Genomic DNA, 18,751 nt, shown 5'->3' with positions numbered 1-18,751 from the left:
CAGGACGCAGACATACAGGCAGCACCTGGCAACATTCACCTTTAATCGTTACAAGTTCCAGTGTTTGCCCTGGCCGCAGTGGGCCGAAGGTTTCACAGACACTGTGGGCAAGAGTAGGCACAAAATGCCAGAGGGGCCTGCTCCCCTCTGAGTCGCATCCTCAGCGAAGGCCAAACACCAGCAAGCTGGGTAGACTTCCTGTGTCCACTAGGCTCAGCCTTGCCCTTCCCAGTCTGGTTCAGAGTCTCTAGGCCCAAGCTAGGACGAGCACCCAGGCCCCCCATTCCTCCTCACCGCTGAATCTCTGGGCAGCTCCAGGGCCACTGTGGCCCCACAGAGAACACATTGTCAGCCATGGGCCTTACGGCGTCTGGGAGATGCGCTTCTGCAAGAGAGCCCAAGCTTTCTCCACCTTTGGGCAGGACAGAGTGTCAGGAGGAAGAGAAGACAGAGTCAGGCAGGCACCCACTGGAGACTCCTTCCCTACAACCCAGCCCTTTCCTGGGCACCAACCTGGCATTGCGTAACATGCGGTTCCCATAGGGTGCTCAGCACCACGTGGCTCTGGTCCACGAGCTGTTGCCCACTCATCTGGCTCTGCAACCGGCTCTGAGCTGCAGCTTCACTCAGGCCATCCCTCTCCACAATGCGTCGTATAGCCTGGGCACGGAGAAGGCATCGGTCAGCCCACTGGCTCAGAGCGGGCTGCGGTGTGCAGTGGGGATAGGGTGAGAGACGGGTCCAGATACCTCAGTCTCAGGGATGACAACGGTCCACACCTCATGCACCATGTTCTGCCAGCCGGCTTCAAGCAGCAGGGCGGCATCAATCACGCACACATGTTTTCCTGCGGGGAGACCCCAGTCACTGCCAGCAGCACACTGCCACTTGCCACCAGAGAGCCGGTGAAGCCTAGTCCCAAGGAAGTGGAGGGTCTGGCTTGGGGTGAGGAAGCTCCTAGGAGGAGAATCTGCTTAATGTCCCCCTTGGCTGCTCCCATCAACCCTCCAACTCACCCTCAGCCACAGCCTGGTTCATCTCCTCTCGAGCCAGTTTTGCGATAATTGGCCACACAATATCCGTGAGTATCTTCAGCTGCTTCTGAGGAGGGGAACAGAGGAAGCAGGCGATTTACCTTCCCTTGGAGATGGAGCCAGCCCGAGAGAGGAGGTGGTGGGGAACAGATGAGTGGAAACGCACTCTGAACCAGACCAGAAAGGTCCATTCGGTCCCAACCTCTGGTTCTAGTAGCAGCTGAGGAGTCCTTGGAGAGAAGCGTGCTTACCTTGTTCCCAAACACCCGGCTGCCTAGGACCTTCCTGTTGATAATGCCATCTTTATGGAGAATATCTGGACAAGAGACACAGGACTGGGCAAGGAGGCCAGGCCATCCCCTCACTTTTCAGGCCACTTCTAGCCCTCCCCAGGCATTACCTGCTCCAAAGGCTTCCACAACAGGCTGGTAGGCAGGACCCCCTGGGGCGTAGGCCCGATGGCCCAGGTGGTCACTGTCGATGACAAACGCCCCCAGGCCCTTAAGCCGCTGAGCTACTGAGCTCTTCCCAGAGCCACTGATGCCCGTCAGTCCAATCACATAGAGCTGTGTGGGGAGTTCGGGCCTCTTCTGGAGGTAGAGGAGAGGGAACCCCAGTTACTAGGGTCTTCAGACTCATGCTTGAGACTGAAATCTTCAGTCTACTCTCCAGCATTTCCAGCCCACCCAAGCGGAGGAGAGGACAGGCATACATATGGAGGCCGAAGCAGCTTTCCCAGCATTCGTTGGCGGAAGGTGGAGGAACTGACTTTGTCCTCTTCATTGTCTGTATGGTTTGGGTCCTTCAGCAGCTGGATCTGGTACAAGGCAAGCTCCTCCAGACCCTGAGGTCAAAGAGGAGGGGTGAGGAGAGGGAACGAGGGGCAGGAGGACAATGACATCTGAGCTGCCCCCTTATCCTCCCCAGAGGTAGAGCCTGCCTCCAAGGGCAAGCTGGGAAACAGTTCCTTCTCGCCTCTTCCTCACCACCCCAAGTCCTCTCTTCACTCCTCTAGGGTCACGGTACTTTCAACAGCCCCCTACATGGCCTTCCCCAGCCCCATCCACTCCCTCTGCCAGTCTCCCTCGGGGGTTACATTCTCAAGACGGAAGCGGTTGACGGCCATCCCCCCACGATAGGTCTCCTCGCTGACCACCAGGAACTCCAAGGAGGGGTTAGAGCCAGCGGGCCCATAGGGATCCAGCAGGGGGGTGATATCAAAAGTCAAGGAGGGCTTGACGTCCACCAGGAACTCACTCAGATGTTCCACGCGTTCTGTGTAGGGTTGGAGCAGCTCAGGGAGCAATTTGCCTGGGGAAGGAGCCCAGTGAGATCTTTTTACTGGGGAGGAAAGGTATAGTCAAGTTTGGGGAAGACTATCCCTAAGCATCCGATCTCCAGAGGGGGGTGGGTGGCAGAAAGAAAGGGCTAAGCTGGGAAGTGCTGTATGTCAGGGGAGCAGTGAAGAGGGGGCAGCCAGCAAGCACGACAGTCATGGCAGGGGCTGGCATGTGTCCAGAAACGAGCAGTGCCAGGGAGCATCAGAGTCAGATGGAGAATTCCAAGAACCACCCCAACCACGAGTCACCTCTTGCTGTAGCTCTAACACACTACCTACAACCCACAACCCACTCATCCATTTACTCCCAGGGTCTCAATCTTTAGGGTTCGTGACCCGGAGAACTTCTCAAAAGTACAGATTTCCTTAGTTCCACATTTGGGGAAATTCTGATTTGAGTGGTGAGTAGATTACACACGGACAAAGCTGCACTTGTTCGTTTAACATAGTTTCCTTAACACCCACTGGGTGCCAGGTGCTGTTATATACGGGAGGGGTGGGAAGTAAAGGATGCCCCCCCCCCCCTTCCTCAGTCTTGGCACTGGGGGCAAGGTTAAGGAGTTTTGAGGGTCCTCCCCTGCTCTACTCCAGAGTATCTCTCACTCACTCTTCAACAGGTCTTTGTCCGCTACTCCCACCACAAGCTGCTCCTGGGCCAGGATGCACGCGACACTGAGCAACACCTTGTGGGCATTGTGCAGGCGGTCAAACGTGCCACCCACAGCCCCACGGTGGTAGCCACGCACTGGCTGCTTTGGAGACCTGGCCACGGGAGAGGCTGGCCTGATGGTGGAGGGTAAGGGGACATCCAGGGACTCCACAGACCGCTCTCCGGGCCCATAATCGGGGTATAGCAGCACCGAAGCCAGCTGGGGACAACAACTGTAGCAGCTGGTGGCATAACGCTCTAGCTGTTGTTTAACCGGGTTGTACTGGCTCCCATCCAGTGTCTGGAAGTCAGTCAGCACCACTTCCGGTGGGTGGGCCAGGTTCTGGACTGAGCTGGGAAGGGGAGGGAGAAAGGCGCTCTTGGCTCCTATATTGGTCAGCAGAACTCTGACATCCAGGTGCCTGTGGACATCGGCGCCAGCGTAGAGGTGCGTGATGAAATCCAGGACCTCAAACGTGGCCTGCACGAGGCTGGACTGGGGCTGGGCCGGGCCCCCCAGGCTCATGCCCGGCTGCAGGTGTACGTAGAGCGTGTGATTCACCAGCCGGGCCGCCGAGGTCAGGATGGGGGCCAGGCGAGGGGCCAGGGAGGCGAGCGGCGTCGTCAGCACCAGGAGGCCCGACCGGAATACGGCCATGCTGCCCAGGCCTGCGGACAGCCAGGAAGACGAGGCGTGGGTGACCGAGGGGTTATGTGGCTGAGGCCGAAGGCAGTCCGGGGCCGTGGGCCCAGGAGAGGGGACCTGGCGCAGGGACGGGGTCTCAGTGCTGATCCAGAGGAACCCGGGGGAGGGCACGGGGCCTCGGGGCTATGCGCTAAGCCCCGGTTTCCACATCTCTCAGACGGAGCGGTGAAGCTGCTGAACTGAATCCAAATCCTGAGCAGGGAAACTGGACAAAAGCCCCTGAGTCATAGGGTTGGGAATCCAGAAATCCTGGGCCCTGCTGCCAGGCTGTACCAGGGTCTTAAAGGAATCAAAGGAGGACACTAGAGGGAAACACTCAGGCTCTGAGCGGTCTTCTACTTACTGAGACCTCTGGGCTTAGGTTCCGCTAGGGCCGCGGCGGAGCCTTACCTGGCTGCGACCCGGAAACAGTAGTTCAGCGCCTGCGGCCCCGAGCTACGGAACGGCAGAAAGGCCAAAGTATTTACTAGGTTCGGGAACCTCGCGAGATTTTGTAAGGAGTAGGGCGTGTCCTGCTGAGGAGGTGGGGCGGAGCTCGGAGGCTGGGGGAGCAGGTGAAGCTATTTATTTCCAGATCTCAACAATTCCCAGGTCAGTTGGTGGAGGGCGAGGCGGACCTGAAAGCCGATTTCACGGATGCCCTTTTGACCCTGACAGCAGAGAATGGCTTCAGCCTGGTTACCCAGGAGATAGCGGCGAAGGCAGAACACACACCTGAGTTTCCTCTTAGTAAGTTATAGGACATAGCACCTGGGTGGCTCAGTCGGTTGAGCGTGGGACTCTTGATTTTGGCTCAGGTCATGATCTCACGGTTTGTGAGTTCAAGCCCCGCATCTGGATCCGTGCTGACAGTGTGGATGGAGCCTGCTTGGGATTCTCTTTCTCCCTCTCTCTCTCTGTCCTTTCCCCACTCTCACTGTCTCTCTCTCTCTCTCTCTCAAAATAAATATAAACATTAAAAGAAATAAATTACAGGGACGGAGGTGGGAGCCCCAGGACTCAGAGTCCCTGGAACCCTCCTGGTGCCCATCCACTCCAAGGATCCTCTTGTGGGAAGCCACAGGACAACTCTGTCCAAGTCCCCATTTCACAGTTGGGGAAACTGAGGCCCTCTATGCTCCAAGGACATACGAGGAAGTAATGACAGAGGCCTGGTCTTATGGCTCCGTGGGATGCTCTCCACACCACTCAGAACCAGTTTGAGGGAGGGAGGAGGAGGAGGAGAGTTCTGCATGGCAGCTGGGTAGAGTGGCCAGAGGATGGTCTTCAGACAGGAGAGAAGGGGAGGAAGGAGGGAGACCTAGTGTCAAGGGTTTACTGTGAGGCCAGTAGGGCTGGAAAGGCTGCAGTCGGTAGTCTCTGTGCAGAGAGGAAACCAGGTTGCCATCAGGAAATATTTCAAGTAAATTGTTCACAGAGATCTCAAGAGGGAAGGAAACCAATCTCCCAAGATTCCAGTATCGTGCTGTGGTTTATTTCCCCAAACTAAGCAAATGCTCATTTTCATAGTTATGTGGAGTTTTTAAAATTCTTTAAGTTTATTTATTTATTTATTTATTTTGAAAGCGCGAGAGCGCACCAGTGAGGGAGAGGCAGAAAAGGAGAGGGAGAGAGAGAGAATTCGAGGCAGGCTCTGAGCTGTCAGCTCGAAGCCCCACATGTGGGCTCGAACCCAGGTACCATGAGATCATGACCTGAGCCGAAATCAAGATTCCGACACTTAACTGACTGAGCCACCCAGGTGCCCCCTTTTTGTATTCTTAAAGAGGTGTCCCAAGGGGCGCCTGGCTGGCTTAACTGGTGGAGCAGTGACCCTTGATCTGAGGGTTGTAAGTTAGAATCCCCACTTTGGGTGTAGAGATTACTTAAAAATAAAATCTTAAAAAAGAAAATAAAATCAATAGAGACGTCCCAAAGGTGTATAAGCCTCTGGCCCCACAGAGCCTGGATCTGCCCCTGGAGTCAAGGATTGGAAGAGTTATAGAGCCACAAAGGCATTGAAGCCAGCTTCAGACAGGAGACAACTTAGGTTGGATTTTAAAGAGAGGACCCCACATGAAGAAGCAAACTGCAGCCTCTCAGGAAATGCCCTGAAACACCTGGGCGCAATCTCACAGAGTCACTGTTGGAGATGTGAGTGCCAGCTGACTCTCAAGCTGGCCCTGGGCAATTGAAGGCTGTCCTTAGTATACACTATTCCCACAGCAGTAGCTTTGAGAGAGCAATGTGTCGTCGAGAACATCTGGATGGTATATGTGGCAGAACCTATTTAAGGCCTCTACATAAACTATTAAGATTCTGGTGGGCAAGTGCAGAGACCCACTTGTCTTGTAGCCGCCCAGGACAAGTCTCATATGTCAGTTCCCTTGCTAATTAAAACCCCCACCTCCCAATCTGGAGTGCTCTGCCTCTTTCTTTGGTCTCTCCTTGGCCTCTGTGTATGGGAGCCAGTTTCAGATTTCACCCAGGGAACTTGTAGGTTGTGAACCAACAGTCACTTTTATTCAGTAAATGTGGATTTAGTGCCTCCCATGATCAGGAATGGTTCTAGATATAAGGGATCAACCAGTGAACAAAACAAACCAACGAGCTGCCCTGGAGCTTAAGTTCTTATGTGTCTTGGGATAGGGTGGTGAAAGTTATAAATGTGTAACAATACACATTTATATGTGAAAGTTATAAATGTGTAACAATAAAGTCAGCAGGTCAATAAATAAATCTCTGACACATCTAGTGGTGATAAGTGCTATGAAGAAAAATGAAACAGGGTAAGGGAACTATAACTGGCGTGGGGGGGGGGGGGTAGGGAATGCTACTTTAGATAAGGTCATCCAGGGAAAGACCTGAAGGAAGAGAAGAATCAGAGATTAGGGAAACTGTACCAGATAGAAGGAATAGCCAGTTCAAAGGCCCTGGGACAGAAAGCCAGTAGGGCTGAATCAGATGATGGTAAGTGATGAAAGATAGGGTGAGAAAGGAAGTGGGGGCCAGATCAAAGAATGTGTTGGAGGTCTTGGAGAAAAGCCTCTGATTTTACTTAGAAAGCCACAGGAGGTGTTTTAAGCACAGACATGGAATAACTTTCATTTTTAAAAGATCATTCTGGGGGCGCCTGGGTGGCTCAGTCGGTTAAGCGTCCAACTTCGGCTCAGGTCACGATCTCGCGGTCCGTGAGTTTGAGCCCCGCATCGGGCTCTGGGCTGACAGCTCAGAGCCTGGAGCCTGTTTCCGATTCTGTGTCTCCCTCTCTCTGACCCTCCCCCGTTCATGCTCTGTCTCTGTCTCAAAAATAAATAAACGTTAAAAAAAAAATTTAAAAAAAAAAAAAAGATCATTCTGGCTGTTCTGTGGAAATTTTATTTGGTGGGCATGGGTCGCATCAAGGCAACCAGTTAGGAAACCACTGCAATAATCCAGGTGCGGTGATGGTAGACCAGAGTGCATAGACCGGAGTGATTTCCAGAGTATTCCAAAATACCTTCCAATCTTTGAAGACTGAAGGTGTTTGCTGATGCGCTGGTTGAGGGATGGGCAAGAAGGAAGAGTGGAGTTGTCGGGTACTGAAGTGGGGAAGACTGGGGCAGGAGCAGTGGGAGATCTGGAAATCAGAACTTGCGTTTGGACACATTAAGTTTATTAGGGATCAAGTGGAGCTGTTGAGTAGGAAGTTGATGTGTGTCTGGAATTTGGGGAAGCAATACAGTTGGAGATATTGGAGACTTTGGTGAGGCTCATGGGTGCATAAACAGTCCTCGAAGTCATGGGACTGCAGGAGACTATTAAGAGTATGAATGTGGGGCGCCTGGGTGGCTCAGTCAGTCAGGCGTCTGACTTTGGCTTAGGTCATGATCTAGTGGTCTGTGAGCTCGAGCCCCACATCAGGCTCTGTGCTGACAGCTCAGAGCCTGGAGCCTGCTTCGGATTCTGTGTCTTCCTCTCACTCTCTCTCTCTCTCTCTCCCCCTCAAAAATAAATAAATAAACATTAAAAAAAAAAAGTATGAATGTAATTGAGACACCTGGCTGGCTTGGTTGGTGGAGTGTGTGATTCCTGATCTTGAGGTTGAGGGTTCGAGCCCCACGTTGGGTACAGAGATTACTTAAAAATAAAATCTTAGGGGCACCTGGGTGGCTCAGTTGGTTAAGTGTCTGACTCTCTATTTCGGCTCAGGTCGTGATCTCACGGTTCCTGAGATCAAGCCCCTATCTCCAAGTCGGGCTCTGTGCTGATAGCAAGGAGCCTGCTTGAGATTCTCTCTCTCTGCCCCTCCCTTGCTCACAGGCTCGCTCGCTCTCTCTCAAAATAAACATTAAAAAAATTAAATTTAATTAAAAAAATAAAATCTTTAAAAACATTTGGAATGTAAATTCATGGAGGGGTCACACTTTGCCTTTCTCATCATTGCATCCCCACCCCAGGGTGCGACCTTGTGAGTGTATGCATACACACACACACACACACACACACACTCACACTGGGGTGCAAAGGAACAGACTGGGGGACAAGAGCTGGGCTCTGAGAGCAGGTCTCAGAGATTCATGCCATCTTGGCCCTCTCCCCTTCCGGTGGCCTTTCTGGATCCTGAAGGGACAGCAGAACCATATGGGCCATCAGGGCAGGGAGACAGCAGGGATGAGCTGGCTGAGGCCCCCTGTCCCAGGAGTAGCCAGCAGTCCAACGCCCAGAGTGGATGGCTACCCAGAGGTAGTGGCAGGTCCAGATGCTGCACCTCCTTCCCCTCCCCCCAGGTTCCAAACAACCCCCCAGCAGTTTCCCCTCTATTCTGGCTTCCCAAGATCTCTGTAGCCATGGCCCTGCCCATTCCAAGTAGTCATTTCCCTCCCTCTCCCCCATCTCTTAGGCACCCCTACCCCTGTCCTCTACCCGCACCCTCCTCATCTAGTACCCTCCCTGTTCACCCCTTCTTCAGCACACTACTTCTCAGGAAGTTAGCAGGAAATTGACCCCACAACCCTGCAAGCCCTTTCTCTGGCTTCTGCCCCTGGCTTCAGGAAGGAGGATAGCCCATTGGGCAGGCCAGCCTGCCCTGGATCCTTAGCTGAACCTCCTGGTGAGTGGCAGCTTCTGGGCTGGTGGTGATCCCGCCAGCTGAGTTCTGTCTAGGGCAGGGGACACGGAGGAGGATGTGTGGAGCTGTAGCCTTTTAACTCACTTGGCCTGTTTCTTCTCTACACATCGGGCTTCTGCACACGAACACATAATAGTAACACCACTAAGAGTAGCTATTAAAACCTCCTTCCCAGCACTTCCAGGAATTATCTCAACCCTTCATACAACCCATGACATAGGTCTTATACCCATTTTACAGTTAAGAGAACAGACTCAGGATAAGGCCCTTGCCTGAAGTCTCCTGACTAGTGGGGGCCAAATCACAAACGGACTCTCCTCCTTCCCAGGTCCGCCTCACTCTTGCTGCAGACACCCTGCGGGAATCCAGGAATCACTCTCGACCTTGCCCCTCGGTGGGCTAGCTCCTTCCTCTTTCTGGGCCTCGCTTTCCGCGTTGGTATAACCCGGGCTAGCCACGGTCTTCCCAGATCACCCACCCGCTGCACGCGCCACCTGTCGCACACGTCCGCTCCCCGCCCCCCCGCCCCCAGAACCGCGCACCCCTGGGGTCGCAAAGGAGGGCGCGGCAGACAGCGGCGGGCCAAGCCTTTATTGCGGGGCGGCGGAAGGAGCGCCGAGCGCGGGGCCGCCCAGGTCGGCAGCGGACTCCTCGGCGGGCTCGTCGGCGAACACCGCACGGTGCATGGCGGCGACGTAGCTGCGGCCGCTGGGGTCGGTGAGACGCATGCGCACCAGGGGCAGGAAGCGCTCCGTGCTGAAGTAGCGCAGCGCGGGGCGCGGGGCGCGCAGCGCGGCGAGGAAGACCTGGGGCGGCGGGAGGAGGCGCTTGGCCGGGGCTGGCCGCCAACCCCCACGCGCCGTCCGTGCTCCCAGGGCCGCGCCCGGTGCCTACCTCGGTCACCTCCTCCGGGTCCTGCGCCGCCTCTTGGAAGATCCGCTCCAAATGGCGCTGGTAGCGGGAGAAGAGGTCGCGGGTCTCGGCGTCCGCGCCGTCCAGCGCTCCGCCCGGGCCGCCCTCCAGCTTCTCCTGGAAGGCGGTGCGCACCGGGCCGCACTCGATGAGGCTCACGCTGCAGGCATTGAGCGGCGGGTGGGCGGGGGCGCAGTAAGCAGCCGGACTAGGCGGGCGGGGCGGGCGGGAAGGGGTCTGCGCGTGGGCCTCGGGAGCGTTTGAAAAGTGGCTTACAGCGGGAAAGGCCCCCCGGAGTGTGAGGGAGCCGTGTGTCAGAATTCTAACCTGGCAGGCTCCCTTCGGCTGTGTGACCTTGGGCCAGTCACCTAACCTCTTTGGGCCTCCGTTTCCCAGCTGGGTGGCAGAAGTGAGATAACGAGTGCCAAGTGCCCAGTACTGCGCCTGGCACACAACAAATGTGAGCCGCAGTGGAGAGGGACCAGCGTGAGAGTGGCTCCAACAGGTCAGGGTCCTGGGGTTCCCAAAGTTAGGGTTCAGAGGGCTCTGGGGGTGGGGCGGTGACTCACTGGACCCCGAAGGGCGGCAGCATAACCGCCAAACTCTCGCATAGACCTTCGATCGCAAACTTGCTGGCGCAGTAAACGGCGTTGAATGGCAGCCCTTCCAGGGGAGATGAAGCTTTTGGAGGCGCCCGGAGCCCACTGTAGCCCCTGGCACTGTCGCCAGGCCCCACCCCTCCCGCTGGCCCTGCCCCATTCCACGCACCCATCAAGCCACCCATGCTCCCCGTCACCAATACGCGTCCCGAGCGGCGGCGCTTCATGTCCGGCAGGAAGGCCTGCAGTGTCCGCACCGTCCCTGCCACGTTCACGTCCAGCACAGACCCGACGGCGCCAGCCTCCTGCACCTCCAGCGGCCCGAGCAGGCCCCGGCCCGCATTACACACTGCGGGGAAGAGACGCCGAACCCCACCTGCCTCGCCTTCCTCAGACCCAGCCGGTCCCCTTGTGTTCCCGGGGCCTCAGGACATTTTGGTTTGGACATAGGGTGGGGAAGGCTCCTGCATACGTGCTGCGGGGAGGCTCACCCAGCACGTCCACGCGGCCCTCGGTCACGCGTGCCCGGGCAGCGGCCACGGAATCTGCATCCCTCACATCCAGCTGCAACATCTCCAGGGAGCCAGGAGGGCACCCTCGGGACTGGGCCGCCTCCCGCAGCGGGCCCTGCGCCCTCAGGTCCCGCAGCGTGGCATACACTGGAGGTTCAGGGAGAAGACAAGGATCTGAATTCCCTGCTTACCCCTACCTGGGTCTCCTTGGGCTAGCGACTGCTCCTTTCTCTCTGTCCCAGCCCCTCATATACCTTTGAATCTCTGGGAGGGGTCGGATGCCAGACGCAGAGCCAGGTGCAGGCCGATGCCAGAGGAGCAGCCCGTGATGAGCACCACAGTGCGGTCCATGGGGAGAGGAGCTCGGAGGTGCACCGGGAATGCAAGGCTTGGGTCTCTGAGCTCGAGAGCCCCTGCTCTGACCCGCCTAGGGCATGCCCACCCCTTGTTGTGTCTCCAGCATAATCTCAAGGCTGAGCCCTCCCGCCAGTCTGGGGCCTGCTCTCCCCACCCTTTATCTTGGTCAAAGCAGAGCTGAGGCCACTCCTGGGCATACCCCCTTCTTCAGCTATTGGCCAGAGGGAGGGCAAAGTTTGCAAGCAGATGTGGGCTCGCCTGTGGGCACTGAGTGCCCTGGGCACCCTTCCCCTGTGTGTGCCTCTGTCCCATAGGGACAACGATAGGTTCCAAAGTTTGCTGCTGAGGGTGTGAAAGTATACATTTTGGGGAGGGCATTATCAGTTCCAAGGTCAGGTGTCAGTATTATGTACAGGGAGGCTGAGGCAAGGGGGCAGAGGGAAATGGCATCCACACCAGTGTCCATGCTGTAGCCGGGAGTCCTCCCAGCCATCTCAGTAGTGACGTTTGGACAGATAGGCCCAGGAGATTCACCAGTTTATTAAGTCGTATTAAAACAGTACTTTGATCCCAAATTTGGAGTGGGGGAGGAGAGCAGCTCACCTCCCTCTGCAGTTCCCAGGCTTGGTCCCCCAGCTGGCCTTGAGTTCCTCTGCCCAGGCCTGGGGCCCTCCTGTGATGCTTGTCTAGCTCCAGGCCCTGGGAACCTGCCCAGGCCCAGAATTCGGGAAGAACGCCGCCCAGGGGGTGGTTAATTGGTCACAAGGAGCCAGCCACCAACCGGGGGTAATATCTGAGGAAGAGCTTTTTGGCCAGGTCCACAGTGTCACCGTGGGGCTGGCTAGGATACCTTTGTGTGCTGAGGACAAAGGTCTGCTCCAGCTGGAAGGCATTCTGGTCAAACTGGTGCTGTTGGAAGGGAACGCCTCGGACCAGGCTCTCCACCAGCATCTCCATGAAGAGCCGCCAGCGCGGGGTATAGTAGTCAGCCACCAGCCCCGCCAGCTGCTTGTTCGCGTAGTCCAGGATATTGCCCTCGGGCCCCCACAGGGTCAGTTGGTAGCGGCTGTTCTGCTCATAGAAATGGGCCTCGGCCTCACTGACGGCCGCTGTCCGGGCCTGCTCCAGCCAACTGCCCAGCAGGAAGCGGCTGTCACTAGCCAGCACCTTGTCCAGCGAGGGCAGAAGCTCGTAGACCAGGATGCCCGCCGCCCTCAGCAGGGGAACCAGCTCCTTGTTCAGGTAGGCCGTCCTCGCCTCCCCATAGTACAAGCTGACCAGCTCCTGGGCCGCCTGGCGAGTGACGTCCAGCAGGTCGTAGCGGAAGGTGGGGCTAGTGGTCAGGCTGGGAGTGGTTGTTAGCAGCAGCCGCCAGGCCTCAAACACATCTGATCGATTGTACCAGACAGTGGTAGTCATCTTCAGGGATGGCCTCCTGACCAGGGGGCTGCGATTGTGCCCACTGCAGGCCTCACCAGAGCAGTTGTAGACGCTCCTGAGAAGTAGCCTCCAGGCGGCCTCCGTATTTCTGTGGGAGACCCCATAGCGACGGGCCGCAAAACCAGTCACCCAGGCCTCCAAATCTGCCACTGGGTCCTTCCGCCAGCCCAGCTCCGCCATCAGGGCATAGACCACTTCGTTCTGGCCAATACCCTCCGGGGCCATGCCTGTACCTACCATGGTGGAATTGGGGAAGAGGCGGGCAGCAGCAGGACCTCGGTTCACGGCCTCCAGGGCCCCGAACAGACCGTGGTTGCCCCCAAAGTTATGCAGCATGCACCAAATAAAGGGCTGGCCCTGGAAGGAGGCTGTACGGATGTACACAGGCTGGCTCTCAGCAAACAGGTCCAGAACCAAGAGGCGGCCACGGGGTACGGCCCCCAGCACGGCGCTCACCTGGGCAGGCCCCCAGAACTGGGGCTGGTGCTGGAAAAGCCAACCTTGGAGCAGCCACACGGCGTCAGGGTCCACTGTGGTTGGGGCAGGGGTGGAGAGACAGAGAAGAGGGCTGATGAGAGGAGAGGGGGCAGGGGAACATTCACCCCATTCTACAGGTGAGGAAACAGGTCCAGAGAAGTTAAATGACTCTATCACGGGACACTCCTTCCCGTCACCCCCAGCCCACGGGGCACAGCATCCCACACAGCCTTCCCATCTAGAAGCTCCTCCTCCCAGCTAGAAGCTCCAGGCCAGTGTTGTCCAGCTTTATGAAGCATCAGAATTACCCAGAAGGCTGGCTAAAACGGATTCCTGGGCCCAAGCGCAAGTCATTCTGATTCAGGAGAATCTGCAGACCTGACAGGTTCTGGGGTGATGCTGATGCCGCCAGTCCTGGATCACGCTTGGAGCAGGCGCTCACTCTTAAGGAAGCCGGAGCCAACGGGTTCCCTTCCTGGCTGACACACAGCCCACCCACCCCTACCCCCCGGCCATTCCCGACCTGGCCCCTCTCTGCCCCACCCCTGTAAGTGGCAGGAAGGAGCACTGGGTTCACATCTGTGCCCCAGGAGGAGCATCCACCGGCTTTGAATACATCCCCTAACCTCTGGCCCGTGTTACCTACCTCAGCTCGGAGGCAGAGGCCAAACAGAACGTTTTCAATGGCCAGCACTTAGTGACTTTACTCTGGGCCAGGCATCATTCTACTTACGAGGGAGCCTCACTTTACAGACGAGGCAACTGAGGCACTGGCAGGGAGGAAGTGGCAGCGCCAGGGCCGGAGCAGGCTGTCTGGCTCCAGAGCTCACCTCTCCACCACAGTGTGATTAAATGAGATGGTGTGTGTGTGCACAAGTACTTGGTAGACCATCAGGTGATGTGAGTCAGTGCGACGGTGTTGTTCCCAGTCTCTTTTCCCACCCCACTGAGCTGTGCCACGCCTCCCCTTCCCACCTCCCCCTGGCACCGAACCTGTGACCATGGCCTGGTAGACAGAGGCTGTGGCTGAGGCAAGGTAGGAGGGCTCCGAGGAGGGGGGCTGCATCTCGTTGAAAGTGTCGGCCCCGTAGATGTGGTCCGTGCCAAACTCTTTGGTCAGTTCCCTCAGGAAGAGGCTCCCAATAATAGGGAATAGAGGATCTTCCGGAGCCAGGAGGAAGGAACAGGAGTAGGAGCAGTTGAAGTGTCCCCAACTGCCCAGCTGGGTGACATTGACCTGAGGGAACACCCTAGTGGCGGGGGGCAATCCAGACATTTACCGGAGGCTGATGTGGTATCCACGGCCAGCTCACTAGCTTCTCTGCAGTTCCTGGAACCCATCCCAGTTTCTCCTGCCTCTGTGCCTTTGCACATGCTGTGCCTTGTGGCCGGAGTCCTTTCCTCCTCCCTCCCTGCTTATCTAGCTGGTTATTCCTTTGAGTTTCACCTCATCTGGAAAAGTTTCTGCTGTCTCTCCCCCTCCCACGGGCTGAAACAAGCAACATTCAGCTTTTCAAGATCTGGCCCAGTGCTGAGCCCTGGCTTCCCCGCAGAGGCGGCCCAGACAGAGAAGTGGGCCCATGTGTATTCCCGCCCTTATCCCTGCCCTGTCTCCCCTGTCAACCTGTCACCCAGCAGGAGCAGAGCGCAGCGCGCGCCTTTGTCGCTGCATCCCCAGGACCCAGCACTGAGCCTTGTCTGACAAATGTCTTCTGACTGTATGAATGAGGATCTGGCCACCCAGGCGGGAGGTGAAGGGGTGGCCAGTAAGGCCAGCAGCATGCACTAAGCCCTGTGACAGTCGTGGGAACCAGGTTGTCATGGGCATGAAGGAGGTGGTAACCAATGCTGGGGGTCCCAGCAAAGCTACCTGAAGGAGGGGAGGTCTCAGCTGGACCTTGAGGAATTTTCCGGTCACAGCAGGGGAAGAGTCGGTAGCACAGAGAAGCAGAAAGGACAGAGAAGACTGGCGCACCCCAAGTGTCACTAAATAAGAGGTGCCACTTGGCAAAGACTGTGCCGAGCCACATATACTTTACAAGTGAGGAAACGGAGGCACAGAGCAGTCATGTAATCTGAGTCCAAGTTCATGTTGCTAGTCGGTAGCAGAGACAGCAATCAAGCCCACGCCTACATCCAGAACTTCAGTTTTTATTTTAATTACGTCTTGCAGGGAAGAAGAAATTTCCTCTCTGAGCCGAGCAGGGGGTGGGGGGAGGAACCTTACCTGGTGATAGCCTTGGGGACATGTCCTGCAAATGCAGGTAACACTGGGGTCATGCCGAAGGAGCGCATCCGGTCCAGGATCCGATGCTGGGGACAATGGAGGGGGAGCTGGTAGGCATGGCCCTGAGGGCGTAGGTCCTCACTCCCCCAGGGCACACAGAGTTCCCCTCAAGGCCCAGTTAAGAGCCCTGAGGCTGGCCAAATACCACCCTCCTTGGCCCATGACTCTCTAGCACTTTCCAGTTCTGCCCCCTTTCGTTCTCCGTCCTTTTACCTGTAGGTAAAGCTGTTTGAGGTGCCAGGAGGGGGGCAGGGGGCCACCCCAGGTGTGCAGGTTGCCCATGCGCCCCCAGGCCAGGAAGGCAGGGCCAGTGAAGTACTCATCGATCTCTGACTGGGTCAGGCCCAAGGCCAGGTACACCTGAGGAGGAGGGCGATCCCCACACATGAGTACACATAGATACATTCGTCTCCATTCATTGATTCATTCATTTCACAAACATTCATCTCTTCTCTGTGCTGAGCCCTGGAGTTACTAAGACAAAATGTGACCCTTGGCAGGAGCCCAGAGTCCAAGAGAAACAGACCTGTGAACAGGTGAGTTTACTAATCTGTCAGCCTTGTCGCCAGGGTGAGGTGAGGCACAAAGGGGCTCTCCCCAAAATGGGGAAGGGGCCTTAGAAGGCCTCATGGAACGAGGCTGGCTAGAGTGATGGGTGGCTGAGGCCAGCTCCACAGGGGCCGAAACGGGGCCCAGTGCAGCCAGAGCCCTCAGGGCCCAGGCCCAGAAGCGCCCAGGCTGGGGACAGCCCGAAGGGGACAGGAGCTCCTGAGTGTGACAGCAGCAGGTCTCTGCCAGATTTGCACCTCAGAAAGGATGCGGCTGCAACTCAGGAGCCAGGAGTCCTGTTCAGAGGCTCTTGTGGGGAAGAGGGTCATTCATTCTTGCGTGACTGGGGCCACGAATAAGGATAAAGAGCGCTCCTCTGTGTTTTGGCTCAGAATAGAAGCCTGTTTCCAGAGGGCTGGGGCCACCGTGCACGCCACAGACACTTCTGAAGCCTTTAGTCTGGGTACCAGACGCTGTGCTGTGGGGGAGGCAGGGACACAGGGGGAAGGAGGATGTGGTGGGCACGCACCTGCTGCCAGATGGCCTCCTGGCCGCTCCAGGCCAGTGCCAGGTTGATGCCATTCAGTGCCATCCAGTCCAGCTCCTTCTCCCAGCGGGCCCAGTCCCACCACACGAAGGAGTAGCTGTGCGTGCACACATTCTGGTAATAGCGGTACCTGCGGGCAGGGGCATGAGCCGCGGCATGTCCCTGGGGGCAGCGGGGATGTCCCCCACCCCCCCACCCCAGATCTAGCCCAGAGGGGAGGGGTCCCAAATGTAACCCCTCTCCTGCTTCACTCCAGGACCCACCCCAGGTGGAGTTGAGACTCAGTACTGAGGCAGGAGGGAAAGGAGACTCAGGTGACAAGGTGACCAAAGTAAAGCCATTTTGGTTTTAGGCTGACCCTTAATCTAAAAGTCAGCAGGTCATAAAAAGAGTCACAAGACCCCACTCCCTCGGGCAGTAAAAGCCACAAAGGCTGGACATTCTTAAAACTGCTCCTTATGGGTAAATCCACAACCCAATCACAACCCTGAAACAATGGAAAAGCTAACCAGCCAATGTAAAGGTTAAAGCCAAAGTGAGAAGCCTCTCCCTATATGGATAGCTAATTTAAAAAAACTTATAAATCCCTTCGTTAGAAGCAAAGGGGTGTGTGTCGTCCCCCTCCTCTGGGAGGAGAGATCCCTACTTTGTGAAGTAGCACCTTTCTTGCTTCTAGACTTCCTAAGTCTTTGTCCCTTTCTCTAAACGGCTCGCTCTTGAATCTTCCTCCCAAAAAGCCAAGAACTTTCTTGGCCAGGGTCCTGAGACCCTCCAATTTGGGGCCTCGGACTGTGGGCATCAGTACGGGAGCTTCCTACGTGCCCCCGACCTGTAGCCAGGCAGGTATCTGGGAGAGCACAGCTGACCCTTCTAGAGCCCCCTTCTGCACCGTGTTTAAGTGCTCTATGGCAACACCGGTCCCTATCCTGGAATGGGGGGGGGGGGGAGGAGGGGGCGGGTCTCTCTCCCCACAGTCTAAAGGGGAGACAGATGAGTTGAACACACGACCTCCCTGCGGTGGGACAAGCTCCAGAACGGAGGCTGCGAGGGGGTGGATACCATTCCTCTGTGGTGCATCTTCCAACAGAAGGTGGGGAGGGAAATGACTAGCGTTTTTGGTCACTAATTATGCACCACAAATTCTACCCCCGTCACCGTGCAAATCCTCACAACCAACACTGCGCGGTAGAGGTCATTACTTCCACTTTTCAGATGAGCCGAAGCTCTGAGAGGCTAAGTGACTTGCTCAAGGACACACACGGCTTTGAGAGGCAGAGCCTCTGGGATCTGAAGCCAGAGCTGTGCCACCCTAAGGCCGGCGCTACGTTCAGTCTCGGTCGCTGCAGTAGCGACCAGGAGAGCGCGGGGTGGGGCGGGGACTCAGCGAGGGGCGGCGCCCCGGGACAGGAGGCTGGTGCCGGCAACCGCGGGGGGGGGGGGGGGGGGGCGTGGAGCCCGGCGGGCGGGCGGGCCCCGTACCTGTTGGGCGTGGCCTCGGTCAGCTCCTCGGGCACGGCGGGCAGCGGCTCGGGCAGGCGCAGCTGAGAGCCCGACCAGGCCACGTGGCAGCCGCAGAAGTCGCGCAGGTAGCGGTGCAGCCCCGCGGCAGCGGCCACACCGGTGGAGCCGACCACCCGCACTCGCGCCCCGGCGCCGCCGCCGCTCAGGCGGTAGGTGTCCAGGCCGGACTCGGCCGCCAGGGCGCGCTCCACCGACACCGAGAAGGCGGCCGCCCGCCCGGGCCCCAGCAGCCGGGCCAGCAGCGCCCGCACGGCCGCCGCCTCCCGGGCCTCGTCTCCGGCCGAGCCCCCCGCGGCGGCCAGGAGCAGGAAGCCCAGGACCCCAGCCACAGCGGCCCCCATGGTCTGGCGGTCTCAGGCTGGCTGCGGCCCCACCGGGCATCCATTGGGACTCAAGGCTAGGGGCGGGACGACCCGCCGTCCAATCAGCTGCGGGCCTCAGGCCACGTGGCACAGAAGTTAGTGCACCAGGAAGCTCGGGAGAGACCGCGCTTCCGGGTCCCGGACCAGCTCCGAGAGGGTGTCTTCTGACTGACCGCACGTGGTGCGGGAGCGCGTGATCCCACTGTCATCAAAAGCCCGGGATGTGATCCGCTGCCCTTCACGAGAGCCAAGACGCCGTTGTATCTGAAGGGCTTTCGCATGCAATTCACTGTCCTTCCGTCCAGGCAACTGTCCACAACAGTTATTTTTATGTGGGGTTTTATTTTGTAGCAGGCATTGCCACCCTTCTC

At 57.4% G+C, this 18,751-nt stretch overlaps 3 protein-coding genes across 5 annotated transcripts; all 3 read right to left on the bottom strand.

Moving 5' to 3' along the window:
* Positions 1-26: 26 nt before the first annotated feature.
* On the bottom strand, positions 27-4,258 carry COASY (Coenzyme A synthase). Of its 2 annotated transcripts, none has more exons than XM_053212779.1 (10): positions 4,119-4,258; positions 2,981-3,691; positions 2,131-2,345; positions 1,747-1,878; positions 1,435-1,624; positions 1,286-1,350; positions 1,017-1,101; positions 750-847; positions 514-660; positions 27-412 (listed from the first exon to the last, which is right to left on the bottom strand). In XM_053212779.1, exons 2-10 carry the CDS (start codon positions 3,678-3,680, stop codon positions 362-364), a joined length of 1,683 nt encoding a protein of 560 aa, XP_053068754.1. In that variant the 5' UTR covers positions 3,681-3,691; positions 4,119-4,258; the 3' UTR covers positions 27-361. The 2 variants fall into 2 exon arrangements, with proteins under 2 accessions (XP_053068754.1, XP_026904887.1); XM_027049086.2 differs by having other exon boundaries at positions 4,072-4,127.
* Positions 4,259-9,389: 5,131 nt separating this feature from the next.
* HSD17B1 (hydroxysteroid 17-beta dehydrogenase 1) lies at positions 9,390-11,564 on the bottom strand. Of its 2 annotated transcripts, XM_027048825.2 has the most exons (6): positions 11,095-11,564; positions 10,820-10,987; positions 10,498-10,677; positions 10,299-10,392; positions 9,712-9,889; positions 9,390-9,623 (listed from the first exon to the last, which is right to left on the bottom strand). In XM_027048825.2, exons 1-6 carry the CDS (start codon positions 11,189-11,191, stop codon positions 9,408-9,410), a joined length of 933 nt encoding a protein of 310 aa, XP_026904626.1. In that variant the 5' UTR covers positions 11,192-11,564; the 3' UTR covers positions 9,390-9,407. The 2 variants fall into 2 exon arrangements, with proteins under 2 accessions (XP_026904626.1, XP_053068466.1); XM_053212491.1 differs by having other exon boundaries at positions 10,299-10,677.
* A 153-nt stretch (positions 11,565-11,717) lies between these two features.
* Positions 11,718-18,418, bottom strand: NAGLU (N-acetyl-alpha-glucosaminidase). The gene is made up of 6 exons (XM_027048824.2): positions 17,977-18,418; positions 16,480-16,627; positions 15,615-15,761; positions 15,342-15,427; positions 14,108-14,364; positions 11,718-13,167 (listed from the first exon to the last, which is right to left on the bottom strand). The coding sequence occupies exons 1-6, from the start codon at positions 18,357-18,359 to the stop codon at positions 11,957-11,959; spliced, it is 2,232 nt and encodes a 743-aa protein (XP_026904625.1). The 5' UTR covers positions 18,360-18,418; the 3' UTR covers positions 11,718-11,956.
* Between the last annotated feature and the right edge of the window lie 333 nt (positions 18,419-18,751).

Source organism: Acinonyx jubatus, chromosome E1 (assembly GCF_027475565.1).
Source record: "Acinonyx jubatus isolate Ajub_Pintada_27869175 chromosome E1, VMU_Ajub_asm_v1.0, whole genome shotgun sequence".
In the NCBI taxonomy this organism is placed as follows: domain Eukaryota; kingdom Metazoa; phylum Chordata; class Mammalia; order Carnivora; family Felidae; genus Acinonyx; species Acinonyx jubatus.
Note: the sequence above shows the minus strand (reverse complement) of the source record. Positions and strands in the feature narration are given on the sequence as shown.